Raw genomic sequence first — 21,390 nt, forward strand, 5'->3', positions numbered from 1 at the left:
AAAATTGGCTAAAAATTCACGATATCTATAAATTCACGATATCTATAAATGCATTCAAAATTCATTAATTTAGCTCCCTACGATAATAAATGTGTTTTTGAATCAGTTTCCATCCCTCTTTTTCCTCGCCATTCAATTAATACAAGAGGCGTACGCTTGAATTTATCGCCGGTTCGTTTAGGAAAACGTGCTACTGTTTACATTCGTGTAAAATATTTTTGATAAAATGCTCGACGATTTAAAAATTGTCGTTCTAAAATCTTTTTATGAATAATATTATCGTGACTTTAATCTCACTCAGTATTAATTGTAAATTGGTTATTATGTATGTTTAAAGCTGTTACATGTTGTCGAATCCAGTTTGCAAAATTAATATGACATAATTAATAATTATTTTTAGTGACATGCGGTTTTCAGTTTTGACATGCGGTTATCAGGAGGCTAGAATAATAGGATGTATTTGGCAAGATTCTATTTTCTTATCATTATCTCATTATGATTTAATAAAGTCGTATACCGACTTTATCACCCTCGAAGCTTATATAAGGACATTCATTAGGAAGCTTTTTTGTCATTTCTTCAATCATGTTGTTTATTTACTACATGATGTGTACTCCTATGTGAGAGAACAAAGTGTTTCGAAACTAAACAACTTCATCTCAACCAACATTTGAAACCCGTTCCTAATGCCATATTCCAGCCAACCTATTTTGTTATGAAAAATGCTGTTTTTTGGTAAAACGGGGAAAAAATAAAGATTTTTTATTATTGAATAACATTTAACGAAGGAAATTTAATTATATGTCTCTATTTTATATTTACCCTTCCCCCTCTCGGTCTTGAAATGCTTTAAAATTTAGCCAATAAGAATGAATTTTCAGACCCAGGGTATATCCGCAATACGATTAGTATCGTGACACAGTTACGGCGCTATAGGTTTCAAAAATAAAGTAATGACACCATGCAGCTAACAAACAAACAAACAAACTTTGATAAATATTTATAGAATATCGGACGGAGCGTCTAATAATACGATAGCATTATGCAGAGAACCTGGGGCCATACTTTCAAAACTCGCTAAGTGAACGTAAGTACTTACGCTCTATTTTCTTGTCTATAATAATTGGTGGATTTTGCTTGAAAGGCCGTCAATGAATGGCTGATGAGCTTACAATCTCTTAACTTTTTTTGAAAGTATAGGCAATCTTAAATAGCTTGATATTTAGCCACATAGTATGTCTAGAATCACGCAGCAACTTTCATGCTCGTCGGTTACAGCTAAGAAGATCGGAAGAATCGCCTCGCTTCGTCTTGGCGTCTCGAAAACGTGAAGGCGAGAGCACTTAGCGCCAGGAAGTCTCTTTGTTTGATAGTTTTAAGAGGTTCTGTAATACTTTAGTAATACACCGAGTAACACACCGAGCGAGGGTACCCCTCGCTGAGTAATACACCGAGCGAGGGTATTATTCGTTGAGTAATATACACTGAGTTGTATCATTTAGCGAGGAAAAAGCTAGAAATATGTGTTATATATAGTTTATAGAAATCAAAACTTTAGGCAGATATACGTCCATGTGAATACACTTGCATGTGAATTTTTTTAAGTGAGTTCAGATATAAAGTGAGGATTTGCGAGTTTAAGTTTTGATTTACACAAAATAAAGAATAGCGTTGTCCGCTAATAAATGCCATCGAAATGCAAAACAATTTAGGGAACTTTACACAAATTATAAACTTCCTAGATCTGGGGCACGTTGCCCTACGGTAGATGAAGCTATAGTTACATCAGTCGCAAGTCTGATATAGTGGCATCAAACACATCTTATACTTTACGATTAATTGTGTTGAACTGCTAAGCAGTTTTTTAGGATAACGGTACAGAAGGAGTAGCCATTATTCCACTATTCTAAATGCATTCTTGACCATGAGCTAACAATTTTTTTCGTTGCACCTGCTTACATGTTTTGTCTCATTCTCAATTATGTCCACTTAACTCATCGTCTTCTCATGAGAAATCTTGTAACAAAGCCTCCAGGTGCGACTGTCATGAACGAATTTTAATGAATTTCTGGACCGAGAAGAGATTTAATAAAACGTGTGAAAATTATTGATATGATAACTTCGAAAATACGTCAATACAAATTTTGAGACATTCCAGATTGTTTGACTTCAATAAACGAAAAGGTTTCGCTCTTTATCATGGCAATCCAGCGTTGAAATCAAGTTCACTGTGAACGACGGAGATTTTACGTTGTAACCCTCTTTTCCCCTCTCTTTGCATTAGTCGCGGTTATAGAAAGAAAATCAGCAGAGTTTGCTTTCATAACATGCAGGGCTCGATTTTGTCTTAGCCCATTGTGTTTTTGTTTCGAATTCATCCTTGCTAATTGGATGATTTATTTTTAGAATTTGCGTGTAAAAAAATTTAAGAGGCCAGAAACTGTTCCATCTGGGAACCTGAATTTAAAAGACCATAAACTGTTTCATTTTGGGAAAGGCAAACCTAACTTGTTTCATTTTTTTTTGCATAAAATCGGTTATGACTCATTATTTAATTTAATCCTGGAAACAAACGAAAACCTTTCAAGCTGACCTTTCTCACACGAAATTGATATGTCAGTGGTCGCAGCGTGACGTGACATGTAGGTAAGCTTACGATAAGCTATCAACGCTGTCATACGTCAAAGCTTCTGCAGCTTAGACCAAAGCACCATGTACTTTTTTGTATGCAACCATGTTAATCTTCATTAATAATTAATGACCTAAACCAAATTGAGGAAAGTGTTTTGCATATTGTTGTTCGATGACTCATTTCTCGAACAGCTGCTCATTAGTCGTCGCATTATATAAAGACCTGAGTCAATACTAATTACTCCAGACTAGAATCATATATACATAGTTGCTTCCGTATGACATAAATGTAGGACTAATATTGCCGTCTTGTAAACGGTAGACTTGTAAACATACACGTTCATTGATAAATGATGATAAGTTTCAGTTCATAAATCAGTTTTCTAAAAATTCTCATCAAAGCCATTATCACTGTAGTTTCTGAGCACCAAAACGTCATTCAAACGTAATGCAGTGCACGGAGCGATCTTAGGAGACGGCGATTACTTTTCTACATACTCCACATAAATTTATTTCAATTGTTTTTCAATTGATACGACCTCAACTACTGTCACGCGACAAGCGGCTGACCATTATCATGTGGTCTACATGGTTCGTTTAATTTTATAGATTTTAGTCTTTTCCCGAGTATGAGTCCAATTTTTCTTTATTAGTCTGTATAATTAATGAGACGATTTGAAACGGAACGAGCTCACATATTTTTAAACATACTTCCAACTCCAATCGAGAAAACTTCCCGTGTAAATATTCCTGAAATGAGTGGTTAATGAGAAACATTGTGTTTTGGTCACTTTACGTTGCTGGAGTGTGCTTCGTGCGAACCTCGATACGCCACCGAGTTGAAGGTAGTGTTTAAAGCAAAGAGTTTTATAAGTTGTCTTCGAAACTTGGAATAATTATTATTAAATTTGGAAAAATATGCTAATAATGAGAAGGTTTTTAGGCTAAAAAGTTATCATCGCCTTCTTCGGCTCTTAGTTTTACCGTAAAATTTCTATCAAGTAAAAATTTTTGCTTCAGAATTGCTTGATGTCAAGAATTTATTCAAAAATTTGAATCTTCTTTCAATTTAAACTTTCGTATTATTTTACACTGTTATAACAAATCGTTTAATATTGTCCTATGTTCAATTAAATTCCAATTCGTTTTCTGAATTAAGATATTTACAATTATATACCTCTACTCTCCTTCATTTATTCAAAGAATAGGTTCAAGTTTAATTATGATTGTTTGTTTCATAGTAAAATTATTCATTTAAATAGCTGGTTTACGTCTTTCTTGAATAATTTTTTATAGTTAAATAATTTTTATAACAACGGAACATAATAAAGCATCGCCGTCAGCTTATGTGTTTCATTGATAAAAACATCCATATAAAGTAGAAAGATTGAATTCCGGAAGGCAAAAATTATCTATTCCTAAGGTCAAGTAACAGAATTCATTGACCAATTTTTTCACCGGAAATTGTTTTCGATGAATTTCACCGGAAATGGTATTCGATGAATTTCACTGGAAATGGTATTCGATGAATTTCACCGGAAACGGTATTCGATGAATTTCACCGGAAATAGCATTCGATGAATTTCACTGGAAATGGTATTTGATGAATTTCACCGGAAATGGTATTCAATTAATTTCACCGGAAATGGTATTCGATGAATTTCACCGGACATGGTAAACGATGAATTTCTCCGGAAATGGTACTCGATGAATTTCACAGGAAATGGTATTCGATGAATTTCACCGGAAATGGTTTTCGATGAATTTCTCCGGAAATGGTATTCGATGAATTTCACCGGAAATGGTATTCGATGAATTTTACCGGAAATGGTATTCGATGAATTTCACCGGAAATGGTATTTGATGAATTTCACCGGAAATGGTATTCGATGAATTTCACCGGAAATAGCATTCGATGAATTTCACTGGAAATGGTATTCGATGAATTTAAACGGAAATGGTATTCGACGAATTTCACCGGAAATGGTTTTCGATTAATTTCACCGGAAATGGTATTCGATGAATCTGAGGCTGCGAATATGTTTTACTTTCAATTAGACTGGAGGGGATCAATTTGTTACGTTACAGGCTCTGTCACGGATGCCTTCGCAGTGCCAAGTGCTTTTCACAAGCAGCTTTTTTGAAAATATGTACATCGCTACGATTCGGAAGTATACATTATCTTGAATAAAAAAATTAATTCACGGGCTTGGAGGTGAGATTTTCGGCAATGAAGTGTAGGTTTCATTTAACATTCCGATGATCATCTCCTTGACGGTGAGTTTAGGCGGGAGGTCTTTGAAGAACATTTGTTCCACGGTGCGGGCGCTTATTTTCTGCAGTGTTCTAAGCGCGAGGTACAATTCGTGCCTGAAAAAAAAATTATGACTGTGAACGAAGTTATCAATCAGTCAATCTTGTGGATGAGTAAAACAGAAGCAGCAAGGTAAGAGCCGTGTTATCTCTTACAGTTTTGATAATCTATTAATATTTATGTTTTATTTTGTTAAGCTAATTGTGAAATGTTTGCCAGTACTTAATGAAGAGAATAACTCTACAAAATCATATCACTGATCAGTAAATTGACGTGCGCTATTTGTCGCTACTTGTAGGGCCTACCACGGTTCTTGTGACATCGTCGACTCTAGACGTAGTGCTAACTTCCCTCTCTACCTGCGGTGCAAACTTTTTTCACTTACTTGTAGTGCCAAAGTTTGTTACTGCGACTAGTGTCAACGTTTGTTTCTATAAGTGGTTACAACGTTTGTTTTTATAAATGGTTACAACGTTTGTCTCTACTCGTTGTGCCGTTTGACTGTACCCGTTGTGCCAAGGTTTATATCTTACTCGTCGTATCGATGTACGTTTCTAGTCACAATGCCCAAATTTTCCTCCTACTGTCTCTCACTTGCAGTGCTATCGTTTGTCTTTACTAGTAGCGCCGAAATTTTTCTCCACTCTAGCTTCAAAATTTGTCTCTTACTCGTAATACCGACGTTTGTCTCTACTTGTAGTGTCAACGTTTGTTCCTTACTCGTAGAATCAAAGTTTGTCTCTACTTTTAATGCCAAAATTTGTCTCTACTCGCATTGATAAAAACATTCTCATTGAAAGCTATTAATCGTAGGCCAGCCAGATAATCATTACGAAAGTTGATATAAGTAAAAATCTAGTTTATCATGTAGGTAGGAGACGGAAGAAGTATTTGACAGATTTTATCAGGCTATTTACAAGTATGTGAATTAATTAACTAATTGTTGAGCATATAGAAAGTTCATGCAACTATGAGAATAAACTATAAAAAATAAACTAAATAAACTAAATAGTTATTGAGCATATGGAAAGTTCATACAACTACGTCTGTGAATAAACTTTAAAAACTAAACTAAATAAAGTAGTTATTGAGCAAATAGAAAGTTCATACAACTATGAGAATAAACTATAAAAACTAAAATAAATAAAGTAGTTATTCAGCATATGGTAAGTTCAAAGAAATTTACTTTCTAGTGGAGGTCGCCAGGTTGGCTTTGACGTTGAGCGGGCGGGTGATTAAGCTGCAGAGGCCAGAATGGATAAGCTCGGCGTTTCTGACTGGCTCGTCACCTGGAACATTCATAAATAAATTTTCGTTATTAGTAGGACAAAAAAAATTCTGCTTGGATATAATTATTGTCCACACGTTTATCGACAGACTCAAATTATTGGAAAAAATCAAAAAATGGTTAGAAAAATTTGCCTAAGCACTGCGATTTCGTTATTAGTAGGATAAAAATTTACTGCTTGGATATAATTATTGTCTACGCGTTCATCGACAGACTCAAATTATTGGAACAAATAAAAAAAAAAACGTTGGAAAAAAATTTGCTTAAGCACTGCGATTTTTTCATGCTCTGTGATTGTCTGATTTGTGATTTATGTTTGATTGTGACAAATTGTTTATTGATTTTTCGAAGCGGGCAGTTCATTTCTGGCCGCTTTCATCATTTGCTAAAAAAATCTATCGTCTCTAACTCGTGGATTAGTATTATATTTTTGACCGCTTCATGATCAGCACAGTTGAACAAAGAAATCCATAATTATTAATGTGCTTGTCTGATGGATTACTTTTAAGACGTACGACTAATTTAACGGGCCAGTGGCAACTATCGAGTGTCTACCTCTGCAGTTCATAGATAAATAAAAAAAACTATATAGACGGTCTTATATCCAACGTGAATATCCACCCAAGTTCATGATCGAGTGCTAGAGTATAAAAAACAATATACCTAAGTTTGCTTCGCGCTTGTTAGCAAGCAAAATATGCGTAGTACATTTCGAGACTATATAACTTTTGAAATATGATATGGTTTTGTCGGTCGAATTGTAGACCCTTAAATTAAATAAAGCGATTGGCGTACCGTTTTGTCCTTTATAAAAACTAAATATAAAGATTAAGCACTCAATTTAAATAAAATCGTGAAAACCTTTTTTTTTATAGTCGGAACGCTCCATGACAATCACGATTTGAGTTAAATTCTTAATTAATTGCAAAATACTCACTAATGAGAAACAGGGCGATGGCTTTTAGTAAATTGTATTCCTCTGGGCTCCATGACAATCAAGATTTGTGTTAAATTCTTAATTAATTACAAAATACTCACTAATGAGAAACAAGGCGATGGCTTTTAGTAAATTGTATTCCTCTGGTTCCATGAGCATCTGTTTAATAAAATCCAAGCAGTAGTGCACGAATGCGACATCTGACAGGCTCATAGGGTCGGTCATGTCACCGCGGGTCGCGTCATCCGAAGCTTGTAAGCCGAATTGCTGACACGACACCAGGAACAGCCGGTGCCAGGTGCTGACCAACAGCGTCGTCTGTGACAGCAAACGAGGCTCTGTACTCAATATGACCAATACGTTTCTAATTCATGCTGTATGTTCATGCATTCATGCTGTATGTTAATGCAGCGGGGTAATATATCATCCTTGATAAGGTTTGCACATTCGATCATGTACAGATTTTAACAAGTACATAAGTAGTCATGCAGCGGGGGAAACATATCATCCTTAATAATGTTTGCACATTCGATCATGTAAAGAGTGAAACAAGCACAAAAGCAGTTCAAAGTACTCTTCAAATTACTACTCGTTACAAGAGCTTTTATTATCAATTTTTCACGAATTATCTATTTCAAACACTCCCATTTGCGTATAAACTGAGCTAAGAAAGGCTGAGTTGTTGATTAATCTTTTTGATATTTAGACCAATTCTCAGGAGAGTGAAATGTGCAGGTGGGAGAGCTAGTTAAGGAAATACAAATAAGCGTAAATTTATTCACTCAAGAATAGAAAATTTAACATGATATAGAAAATTTATATTGGTATATTCACTTACCTAATTTGATTGAAATATGACTATTCTAAGTACTAAACAATGGTAAATTTCAATAATAGCATTATGATTGTAAGCTCGGTTGTGAAGAAGCTTCCCGACTTATCGCGTTTTTAATTACTACATAATAATTCGCAATTTAAGGTTAGGTTGCACCATTCTGACCGTTTCTGGTACATGAATCTTAAAACTAATAACATCAATGTTGCTTATTACGATGAGAATATTAATTTTTCTTAATGGAATATACAAACAATAAGAGTTTAGCTACAGTTTAAAATGCTTACCCTAAAAAATACGTTAAACTCACAAATGAAATTTTTTTTTTAATCTAACGTACATTAAAACTAAAAATTATCTACTAACAAGTTAAAATATCGATACGATGAATTTTCGAAACAAAACGAAAAACAAGCGTCAATTCACAACGCAGTGAGGTCTAGTCTCACTCTGTCGTCCGCTGAGAGCAGCTGAAACTCTGGCAGGGAAGCCGCGAGCTGAACGTTTCTCAGGAGGATCTCAGTGGTGCTGAGCGGTGGTACCCGGGTAGGTGTGAGGTGGAGGATTGACGGGTACTGGTGGAAGAAAAAAAGAGTGATGTGAGAATATGATGGAGAGTTGACGGGTACTGGTGGAGGAAAAAAAAGAGTGATGTGAGAATATGATAGAGAGTTGACGGGTACTGGTGGAGGAAAAAAAGAGTGATGTGAGAATATGATGGAGAGTTGACAGGTACTGGTGGAAGAAAAAATAGTGATGTGAGAATATGATGGAGAGTTGACGGGTACTGGTGGAAGAAAAAGAGTGTGATGTGAGAATATGATAGAGAGTTGACGGGTACTGGTGGAAAAAAGAGTGATGTGAGAATATGATAGAGAGTTGACGGGTACTCGTGGGAGAAAGAGTGATGTGATAATATGATAGAGAGTTGACGGGTACTGGTGGGAGAAAGAGCGTAATGTGAGAGGATGATGAGAGTTGACGGGTACTGGTGGGAGAAAGGGCGTAATGTGAGAGTATGATGAGAGTTGACGGGTACTGGTGGGAGAAAGAGCGTAATGTGAGAGTATGATGAGAGTTGACGGGTACTGGTGGAAAAAAGAGTGATGTGAGAATATGATAGAGAATTGACGGGTACTGGTGGAAGAAAGAGCGCAATGTGAGAATAAGATAGAGAGTTGACGGGTGCTGGTGGAAGAAAAAGCGTAATGTGAGAATATGATAGAGTTCACGGGTACTGGTGGAAGAAAGAGCGTAATGTGAGAATATGATAGAAAGTTGACGGGTACTGGTGGAAGAAGGAACGTAATGTGAGAATATGATAGGGAGTTGACGGGTACTGGTGGAAGAAAGAGCGTAATGTGAGAATATGATAGAGAGTTCACGGGTACTGGTGGAAGAAAGAGCGTAATATGAGAATATGATAGCGAGTTGACGGGTACTGGTGGAAGAAAGAGCGTAATGTGAGAATATGATAGCGAGTTGATGGGTACTGGTGGAAGAATGAACGTAATGTGAGAATATGATAAGAGTTTACGGGTACTGGCGGAAGAAAGAGCGTAAAATTAAAATATGATAGAGAGTTGACGGGTACTGGCGGAAGAAAAAGCGTAAAATTAAAATATGATAGAGAGTTTACGGGTACTGGCGGAAGAAAGAGCGTAAAATTAAAATATGATAGAGAGTTGACGGGTACTGGCGGAAGAAAAAGCGTAAAATTAAAATATGATAGAGAGTTTACGGGTACTGGCGGAAGAAGAGAATATGATAGAGAGTTGACGGGTACTGGTGGAAGAAAAAAGGAGTGATGTGAGAATATGATAAAGAGTTGACAGGTACTGGTGGAAGAAAGAGCGTGATGCGAGAATATGATAGAGAGTTGACGGGTACTGAAGGAAGAAAGAGCGTAATGTGAGAATATGATAGAGAGTTGACGGGTACTGGTGGAAGAAAGAGCGTAATGTAAGAATATGATAGAGAGTTTATTTGCGCCGTCGAAGGCGGCGCATCCGCGTGACCTTTGACCTTGGACTGCGAAGTCCTAAACTCATCATAACGTCATAAGGAGTTGACGGGTACTGGCGGAAGAAATAGAATAATGTGAGAATATGAAAGAGAGTTGACGGGTACTGGCGGAAGAGAGAACGTAATGTGAGAGTATGAAAGGAAGTTGACGGGTACAGGCGGAAGAAAGAGCGAGTTCTGGATGGCATAGGGAATTACATTTTCAATGCGGTCTGAGCATGTGCGAAGTGAATGGGCATAGCATGTCACTGATAAAATAAGTCGAAATAAATTTGAATGTCTTTGGGATAAAAGAAAGCTTTTAATTTGTAATAGTGAAATTACAATAATGGTTCGAGTTTTTCTAAGTGTAATGAACTATTAAGTATAATTGTATTGATTTTCATGCGTATATATTATTGCTCTTTTGAAAAGTATCGCCGGGAAGTGCTTATAAGGGAAGTACTTTTATCCGTTTCAATTTATTGGGCATGAATATTAATATTCTACCTTGATTCGATCACGTAACTGGGACGTATTACCTGCTAAATTGTTCCTCAACTGGCGCTGCCAAAGTTCTTACACGAAAAAATTATTTCCGCGTATTAAATTTTACATAAAGTGTTCTGAAAACTATTTTACGAGAAAACATTTGGACTCACTCGCGCGGTTGGGACGTGCAGACGTTTGGCCGCCAGGATGTCAGCAGCGTCTGCGAGCGCAGAAGTGACACCAGAATCGTTGTTCACAGACGGGGCCGACGTTGTAGGTTTTGAAGACTCGTTGGCACTTCGAAAATGTTTCAAGAAATCTTCTTGAAATAAAGCTCGGCCTAAAACCGGCCATTGCGGGAGATATGAAGGATAAGGTGAGAGGGAGGAAGGAGTGTACTGTGACGGTGTGTGAGCAAATGGCCAGAGAGGAGCTTGAAGGAAAGGAAAAGGTAAAGAATGAGAGAGTTGAGAACCCAAACCTGGAATTGGAGGGAACTGAGAATTGAAACCCGGAATAAAAGGAATTTGAGGTGGTACTCTGAACGAGGATGAGGGAGGGGATATGTGGTTGGTGGTTGAGGAGACTTGAGGGGTTCTGGATGAAGGAATTGAAGGTGGGGATCTAGAGTCCGCTCTAGAGTTAGGAGTAGAATCCGGTGATTGTGTCCGTAAATAAAGTTCTTGGTGTTTCTTTCTGGTGGAAGGTCTTGGTCCTCGCTCATGTTGGACGGCTGTAAGGAGAAGAACCTCTACTTTAGTTGGATTATTTTTGTTTCTCTGAGATTACAAAAATGTGCCACACATTATCAACGGAGCTAACGGACCAAAAAAAATTTTGAACGAGTTGCAAAAACAGTGATTTAGTGATCATAACTGTTTGTAAACATTCAGTTTAAATCTCTTCGCATCGCCTCATCAATGGTATAAGCGAAAATTGAAGAAGAATTCTACAATAATTTTTCATCATCGCCAGATGACTGCAATGAAATTCGTAAGGTTATGTTGGGTTTGGAATTATTATGAGGTATAGCGTCGAACAAAGTTTTTCGCAGCTACAGCCACGCAGAGAGATAATCACCACGGAGGGATGCACTACCTAAACACGCAGATCTCACAATGACGCGCTCGCCTTTTGTGCGGCTATGAAAGAAAATCCTGCGTCTGAATTTGACTCTGCAGCTTGACGTCGCTGTGCCATAGCTGGAGTCCTCGGCTCCTTTAGGGGGAATGTTTTTGGAAACAGGGTGTGTGGAGCTATCATCAACCTCCGAAAAAAATTTAAAGGACTCTGTTCGGGAAAAACTATTAGACATCTTAAAATTGAGGTTCAAAACTGTTAATCGTTTTGACTTCATGGTTTAGAAGTGCAAGGTAAGCAAAGTTTTCAGCCGAAAAATTTCTCTACCGTTTTTTTTTGTCATGCGGAATCAACTTCCGGACACAAACACACTAAGAAGTAAAGTGACCGAAAACAGGTTTTGCATGCGCAAAACCTAGCAAAGTGGCAATTACGCTCTTAGCAAACCTCCTTTGAGGGCACGCAAAGACAAGTGGCAATTACGTTTTTATATACCCTAACGCCATACTTTTGTTCAAATGAGTTCTGTATGAGATATATTTACTAGGAACAAGTCTGAACTTCCAATTAATTTTGAAAGAAAGATTGGAAATAAATATATATGTACACTTAATAGGATTAGAAATACCATTATGACATCATTGGAGTGCACAAATCGTGTGTCCCAGATACGGTCCGATAAATAATACAGCAAGAGGAGATTTTGTTATGAAGCTGGAAACGTAGTGTATATGCGAGACAGGCAGGGAATTTGCAGTCGACTAATGTACGTTTACGGAACTTTGGCTGCGCCAAGTTGGCGAGAAGTGGTAAAAAATGACAATACATTTACCTTAATAAATACTTATTTACAAATTCTTATTCAGCTTTGTGATATTGTTGCATTTCTCAATCGCTTATTAAAACTTTAAAAATTATTGGACTAAACTAAAAAAATAATTGGAGAAAAAATTTTTAGGTTACTCGTGTTTGAAAGTTTGATGTGAGAAATAAATGTCGAATATATGTCTCAAAGGCTTTTATACCAGTAATATTAGTTAATGTCACCTTGTGTCCAATTAACAAAATTTCAAAGCAGAAATCTTAGAAGCCGGTTAGTTGTGCTCTAAACCTCACGCCAACCATTCATATTTTGAGCATCCGTTTTCTCTTCATTCATTTAACTTCCTGTTTTATAACGTTAAAAGGAACCTTTCACGTCAGCAGTCGAGGCTGCATGACTGACATATTCACGCGAGTGCAGCTCTTGAGGGGACTGACTATGTGCATTCGGTGCTCAAAAATAGATCACATCGCGTCAGCATAGCATTGTTCAATGTACGTACTTCCATTGCCACCTTGGCATGGAAAAGAGACCTAAACAAAGCCTCACTAATTGCAGGGTAGTGAGAAGGATCAGCAGGATTCTGTTCACGCACCGCAGCGTTCAAAAGAGCAAAACTCTGCCGCCGCTGCAAAGGGCGCTGAATGCTTTGTGTGCCTGCCGCCAGGGGGCATGTAATTATTGGCAGATCTGAAACATTTAGCCAATTTTTTCTGCATAAAATAAAATAAAAGTATTCAAAGGTCCGATTTTCCTGAAAAAGATTAATGGGTCCTTTGATTGCTGAAGTTGAAGTTTCTTATGTGGTTTGATGGCTGAAGAGAAAGAAAAGGTTTGTGCTGTATGGTCATTAATTCTTCGTCATTAAGAATAAATCATGAGAGAACTGACATGCGCTGAACTGTTCGATTTCCATTACAAAATCTTATATGCATCAGTTAAATGAAAAAGTACTCAACCTTATCGATTAAGCTTGCCAGGAATTATATTATATGTTATATTATTTTATGTTATATGTAGTTGCCTTTCGCTGGCTCTGATACTCTATACCAGATCTCAATCTTAGACTTAACTGTACGAACTTGAAAATACAAAAAAAAGGCTGACTTGGGAGCTTTGCCATTGATTGAAAAGTCGTTTACAAAATGCTAAAATAAATCAACGTGAACTATGATGCATTAAGCAATTATACTACGACACAGTTTATGTGTCGTAAGATTAGTCAGTGTCACACAGTGTTCAGATTAGTCATTTATAGGTCAATACGTATATTACGTCTATTATGCAACACGTAGATTATTTATTACTTATTAAATATTATACTCATGTGAAAACCAGTAAGTTTCGGGACAATAATAACTTTTGCCCTTTATTTGGAAAGAATGAATAAAACGAAGCCACATTAAAATGTTAGCATATGAAAACACCGCTAGGGACATTAAACGTACATTGCTGTCTGTCACTGTTAAAAATTATTTCTGAAACCCATGTCAAAATTTCTAAACAAAGCTTTCCTGCAATAAACCACATTGAATAATAGAAATTATAGACAGAGAGCAGAGAGGAACGCATCTTTTTCATGAGTAAAGTGAGAGAGAGTATGATTCTGGTGTGAATTGAGGGCATTTAAGTAAGACTGATTAGATGCCACGTTTAAGCCAAATTATTTATCGTGAATGTACAGATGGAATTTTTTGGTATTTCTTTCTGTGATCTAGTATTTTCCAAAACTTCTTAATAGCTTTGGTTCTTTTATTTAGACTAGTGATGGGTTATTTGAGTTTTCGATGTACGAATGAATGTTTTCACAAACATTTTCCAAACAATCAAGCGCGAGTAGCAGCAACAGTGGAAGTCTTCAACTTCAAAATTTTAGTCCATATTTTGCTACGCACTTCCATGCAGGTCGGTCCGAGTAGGAGCGTTAAGCCTCCTAAAAGGCACCTTTCGACAGCTTTTCTTTCACTCTCACGAGCTAAAAAATGCCTCTTTTGAGCTCAACACAATGAAAAAGTCTCCTAAAAAGCGTCTGAAAACATCTAGTCTGATTTGTACGCCAGATTAGTCAGCCACGATCGTCCCGGCGGCCAAACTTCTGAAAATTCTCCTCACATCCGCGCTCACGCCTCGACGGCGCTGTACAAAACTTGTCGCAACCAAAATGTCAATTAGCCGGAATGTTTTCTTTAGCAGATCTAATGTAATTGCTGATGCTGCCTCACTTTTATTTCTATACCAAAGGCTTGTACAAATGTTGCCTTGTCGCTCAGGAACACTGAAGTGCAGGCGGTAGTAGAGGCAGAAGATATAGGGCTTCCTTTTTAGATCATATATATCTCAGTTGGAGTTGGTTCAACAACGTTACAAAGTTGGTTACAGAGTTGCAATACACGAAAATTTTGATTATTAAGTGGATATGAATATTTACAAATAATGCACATATTAATCGTCCTTTACGTTAAAACTTTGCTGCACTGTACGGCTAACAACTGATAATAACGTATTTAAAGAATGATTGTGTTTCACGTACTCCGTTATTCGTTTTAAAACTTCTATGATTATTGAACCGCTTCTAAAATTTATAGTCCAAGTTGTATTGTAACTTAACAGTTATCATTAATTAACAGTCATGTTTTTATTAATTGATAACTTTTTTGTAAATGACATGACTCTGAAAATTGTCTCATTAGAAAGTCATAATTAAAAAAATCCCTTGATAATTTTTTAACACTTTTTCACAGTTATTGTGGACGTGTTCAATACACGCGCACAAAATTATGTTCAATATGAAAATTTGCAGAGCCTATTATACATTTATTGAATCTCAACGCCTGTTAATTGCCTCTGTTTATTTCGTCCTAGGAAATAAGTTCGTGGTTCCCCCAGTTCTGTGCCAGTAAACCTCGTCCTAGAATTCCACGCGATCTCGGGACTAGACGGCAGCTCTCCGCACCCTCTATGGCTGTCCACTCTGGCCGTCTCGAGTGCTTATGGCGTGTTGACTCAAGATCATATTGATCGAATTCATATTTTTAGAAGTCTTTACAGCGCTGAACTTTCGGGCACTCGAACACAAGCCGAATAACTGTCTCTCTGTGTATCGATTTTAATGATTTCAGCCCATTGACGACTGACGTAGAAGTGTTGGCGTTTCAACGATCAAAATCGATGCTCAAGAGCGTCGGGATCATCCGAACTGAAGCTTTAGATTCAAGTGCCTGTGGGAAAGGTTCATTTCTTTCGACTCACTCCCTACTCCCGCTCAAGAATAAGGCAGTACCCCGATGCATAGGTTGGATTTATTGATCAGTTATCAGGAGAGACATAACACAAAGCTCGCCAAACCAGATTAATCGATTTTTAATAGTATTTTAATGAGGCATCCAGGATTTTGTCATGCGTGTTTCTGATGAATTTTTATCAAAATAACTCATTTGCCATCAGCTCAATAGCGAATTAGCCAATAGATAACAGCTGAATTGAAATTAAACAGCCCTTTTCATTGAAATAAAATGGCAATTTTGTTTCATTTCATGTAAGAACATTACATCGTTAAACTAAGTAGTTTTCAAAGAGTAAAAAAGCTTGTTTTAGGATTCCTATCTGTAAATGAGGCAGAGCTATTGGAATTTTTGATGACATGCAAAAACTTTGAAGCCCAAGTAAAATTAAGCGAATTAAAATTTAGTGAATATTGTAGTTCCAATAATATTTTGAACAGAATAACCATAAAAATGAGACTAGCAATTCCTAAATGTGAGCTAATTCAAAATTAATCGACGTTTAATATTAAATAGTAATTATTAAATGAGAAAAAAACCTGATGAATAGTTAAGCACGATGAATGACGGCGAGCATGCATGATGAATGATACGAGCCTAAGGGTGATTTGACTCACGATATTAGAAATTTTTGCACAGTAATGTAAAGGAAAGCGTGTTTACAGTTCAGTAACACCATTATTACCAAGGAACTTTATTGTTATTCATAAATAAACTATTTGTTTGAATTGCATATTGGCTCATCTTAAAAAGTAGTTTTAGTAGTTCATTCAACCTCTGTAATCAACGAAATAATGATTTTCAAAAAATCTTTGATTGTAATAAAAAATTTATTAGCGAAAATGAATTCATTATTGTATTGTTCAAAAAATTTCATTCGGGGATGTTAATGAATAATTTAATTCATAATATCCCCCTTAATTCTTAATATACTAAGAAGCTGAAATAATTTTTATTTTGAAATATTGATTTTCAAAATACGCTATGATTGTAATAAAAAAGTGTAAAAGAAAATAAATTTATTATTGCATTGTTAAAAACAATTTCATTCAGGGATGTTAATGAATAATTTAATTAATAAAACCCCCCTAATTCTTAACATACTAAGAAGCTGGTAACGCACATGTCTGACCTTCTCTATTCATGCCGACAGCAAGGCACTTAGTAAGCCTGCACGCTCTGCATTTGTTGCGAGTACTTTTGTCAACGACGCAGGCGCGCGGCATGCCGTTGCTCAAGCCGTGTTGCGGTGTCACGCAGCACTGATACTCCCGCTTGTGTCGAATTGCTCGCTGTTAAAAACAAAACAAATACATAAATACAATAACAAATACATTGGAATACTAAGAATAGAGAGCAATAGATGCAAGTTTGTTAAAATATAACAGTGATACTCCCGCTTGTGCCAAATTGCTCGCTATTAAAACAAAATAAATACATACAATAACAAATACACATTGGAATACCTTGAATAAAGAACAATAGAAGCGAGTTTGTTAGAATATAACACTGATACTCCCGCTTGTGTCGAATTGCTCGCTATTAAAACAAAGCAAATGCATTAATACAAAAACAAATACACATTGAAATACTAAGAATAGAGAGCAATAGATACAAGTTTGTTAAAATATAACAGTGATACTCCCGCTTGTGCTGAATTGCTCGCTGTTAAAACAAAATAAATACATACAATAACAAATACACATTGGAATACTAAAAATAGAGAGCAATAGATGCAAGTTTGTTAAAATATAACAGTGATACTCCCGCTTGTGCCGAATGGCTCGCTGTTAAAACAAAACAAATGTTTACAATAACAAATAAATATTGGAATACCACGAATAGAGAGCAATAGGTGTAAGTTTGTTAGAATATTTTACAGGAACTTAATATGCAAGATGGGATGAAACATGAAAAACTCATGAAAATATTTAATTAGATCGTTCAGTGTATGTTCACTCACTCGAGGTGTCCCTATTTGTTGCATCGCTGCAAGATTATAATTGTGCCTCAGCCCTTCTTAGTTCAATTAAGATGAAGAATAACTTCATTGACAGAAAAATTTGATAGTTTTTTTTTGTTCCAAATATCGAACGATTCATGAAAAATTAATTGACAAATTTGAGATTGCAATCCTTCCAGCTTGGAAAATCCTAAAATTCTTTATTAACCTGATTAAAAATTTTCACGCACAAACATTTACATTTTCAATAAAATTAAAGAAAGTCATTATGTGATACAATAGCTTGAGAAATTGTTAGTGAATGATAAACCTTGTTTTCGCGATCTGACATTCAAAGAGATGGTACTGCTTTCATCCAAGGTATAAAATAAGCATTATTTTAAATATACAACAAATGGTAGTGCTATCATCCATCATCACTACTTTTTCGCGAATATTATTCACAGATATTTTTATAAAGGGCGCTAAGGGAAAAGAAATCGAAAATGCTGGTATTAAATTTGCAAAAACATGTTGGATTCGAAAATAATCTTGATCGAAATTTCCTGCACCTTAATAGTACCGAGATTTGATTAATATCGAGTAGTGCAGTATTACTATTAGTTAGAAGTTCGTGATATTCTAAACAAATATTAAATTATTTTCAAATTTTATCTGTTATGTTCTGAAAGAATTTTGCGCCTCATAAGCAATGCCCAGCAACTGAATCAAATTGAAATGATCACATTGTATTCATATATTCACAACTGTTACACATTTTGAAAATTCATTCAAACCGCTTTCTTTAACTTTATTCATTTTAAATAAGGAATTAACTTCGTTTATTCATAAGTTTGAAAACCCCGTGAAGAAGAAAAATCAAATTTAGTCCATCTTTATTAGGTATTATTATCAGTAATATCCTAAATTTTATAACTTCGAACAAATTAATATACCTATTATATTAGACTTCAACTTCAAATTAGACTTAAACCTATTATATTAAATAAAAATTCCTAAACTTATTATATTATATTGCCTTTAATATTAAATTAAATACCTTAATATATTATTCTCTCACCTTAAAGAAGCCAGCACAGCCATCGCAAGCATGGATGCCGTAGTGCTTGCCGGACGAGTTATCCTGGCAAACTTGACACGGAATGTCGTAGTTGATCCGGTCTGGAAAATATCAACACTATATATAATTATTTATTCAAAATAAATAGCGGGAAAACATGAAAATCAAAAGCAAATGACTTACGTTTCATGGCTGCTGAAATTACTTAGATTTATCGCGAAGCCATTCAAGCTTAGCAGTTGTTGTCTGCTCCAATGACAGGCATCAAAAAATAAATTATGTAAAAATTATGTCTAACCCTGATTTGATTGCTTGATTGGACATGATTATTTCCAGTCACTTGTTTGTAATTTTAGCAACAGTTGTAGTTAAAAATGTTCCATATAGTTTGGCCACAGGTTGGTAATTTTTGCGTGTTAGGCCACGTGCTCCACAAATGCTCTACGGGTTTTACTACCCGCATTTAATTATCTCAACTTATTTTGCAAATCGCGCTATACATGATTGGCGAACTCTGGTATCATTTTACGATAAATTTAATTCGTGGTTTAGAAACTCTCAAGCGTTTATTAGTTATAGGTAATCGATCTTTGCTTCCGCTATAGCCTTGATTCAGTTTGCAGGAAAAGGAGGATTCATTAACAGTTAAGAGACTAAAAGTTAAAAAGTTACTTCAAACTCGTTGAAAAAGTTAAGTTTTTCAAAAATAAGTTGCATTCACCGTTTGCAACTAAAAAGAATGTAACTATTCAGTTGATACGTCATTGAGTGCTGCATCAGTTAAATCATATTTAATGCTGTACCAGTTTTGAAAATATGAAGTTCGCTACGTTAGTACCTCAGTCTAATTTTCACATGCGGCAGCTGCCAAAAATTTAAACAAAAGTACGGGTGTGTTTCAAAATATTTTCGTTGGTATTGAATTTTGTGTCTTCTTTATCCTGCAGAAATTACAGGTATTAACGCTGGACTAGGTTATTAACCTATTAAGGTTTGACGTCTACCAAAATGATATAATAACTAGTTTGTATTCGATAACTAAAGAAAAATAATTCATAAAAATTGCCTTAGAAGTTCCAAAATTTAACCACAGTTTAAACATGTGTATCAATAAATAAAATGACGACGAGATCATAATTTCTTCCTATTGTGTTTGCTTATGCAAGATAAAATGTTAGCTGGTGACGCCTAGAGGCCAAAAGCGCTATTCTGTATGCTTTCCTGAGCAATGCTGAGAGGATTGTTAGCAAATTAATGAGTCGCTAACCATGAATAATACCAACAACTTATCGTTAGAGAACAACCGTAAATACCCCGATCAATAAACATAAAAATAATTGAGATTTGGGCTGGACGATTTACGCATAGAAACATAAACACGTGACTTTGAAATTGGCAGATTTTGGCTGAAAATAATTGTAATAGTGTGTAGATTTGAATTCTAACTTTACATTGATAGCAAATAATGCTAGGTTGGTATATTTATGCACATCATCTCGCTAATATAAGTCCGAGAGAGCAGCAAATAAATGAAAATGTCTGGTTAATATCGATCTTACTGGATTTGCGTCTTATCAATACTGCGGGATGGTAAGTACTTAGGCCGTCGTTGCCTATATGACTTCCGTATGGCGGCAAATAAATGAATAGGCATATTTAATATCATATTAGGAACGACAAACAGAATCAACCAAATACAGAATCAACTAATGCCAAGGTGTGGTAATAAAAGGTACCGGGTAGTTACTATACTTCGTACCAAATTATCGGTACGAAAGATTTGCAAGACGCAGTAGAAAAAGATCAAATCCGAGAGATTTCTCACCTAATTTAGAGATACATTTTTTACATTGCATTGAACGTTTCTTAGGTTGAACCCATAATAATTTTTCTTGGTGAATTAATTTCAATTATTGATAAAACGAAGAAGACAGATAGCTGGCACTCGAAATTAGTTAACATTGTTAGAAATAAATTTGACTAGTAATAAATTTGACCAACATTTCAAACTGAAAATAAAAGTTCCAATCATATCATCAACATTTAAAAGCTTTTGTTACGGAAAGTCTACATGAATTAGACATCGCTGATATTTTCTATCTAATTAGACATCATTGATGTTTATAAATATGGAAGTATGGAAAAATATTCTGTGTATTGAAATAGCTGGGATTCTCTAATATCTTGGACAACATAGGTTGTCAGAGAACGGTACGCCTCTGGTGAAAGACTTAAGTTAATACTAAACGTGCTCAACATCTAAATCATAAAGTACCTATCTCTATGAATTCAATTCCACGTACTTTTTGGTTCCGGTCGGACGCTCTGCGACATTTGTGTATGAAGAGACATTCTATTCAATCAAATGTAAATACTTTTTTTATATGTTTTTTTTTCAGTTAATTTTCAATTTTCTTTCAGTTGGTAATTATTGAAACATAAGCACGCATTGCACATAAATATAAAAATTTTCCTTTGTTCCACACTCACAAAGCAGGATGCCGATAAAAAAGGAACAAATTTCAATCATGAGTTTGGAAAAGGATATTTTTTTCAAATCGTTCGAAACCCTACGAAAATTCACAATAAACCACCAGGCAACCACGACACGCAAGATCAGAGCCCGGCTGCCGTCAGTGCCGTTAACAGAACACTAATTGACCTTAAGGTTTGTGATGTACA

At 35.7% G+C, this 21,390-nt stretch overlaps 1 protein-coding gene across 1 annotated transcript; it reads right to left on the bottom strand.

Moving 5' to 3' along the window:
• Positions 1 to 4,641: 4,641 nt before the first annotated feature.
• Positions 4,642 to 21,084, bottom strand: LOC108683197 (protein tailless-like). Its single transcript, XM_047881921.1, has 8 exons — positions 21,012 to 21,084; positions 18,709 to 18,809; positions 16,818 to 16,977; positions 10,672 to 11,234; positions 8,455 to 8,580; positions 7,272 to 7,488; positions 6,132 to 6,234; positions 4,642 to 5,001 (listed from the first exon to the last, which is right to left on the bottom strand). The coding sequence occupies exons 1-8, from the start codon at positions 21,058 to 21,060 to the stop codon at positions 4,833 to 4,835; spliced, it is 1,488 nt and encodes a 495-aa protein (XP_047737877.1). The 5' UTR covers positions 21,061 to 21,084; the 3' UTR covers positions 4,642 to 4,832.
• Positions 21,085 to 21,390: the final 306 nt, after the last annotated feature.

This window comes from Hyalella azteca, unplaced genomic scaffold (assembly GCF_000764305.2).
Source record: "Hyalella azteca isolate HAZT.00-mixed unplaced genomic scaffold, Hazt_2.0.2 contig9132, whole genome shotgun sequence".
NCBI lineage: Eukaryota > Metazoa > Arthropoda > Malacostraca > Amphipoda > Hyalellidae > Hyalella > Hyalella azteca.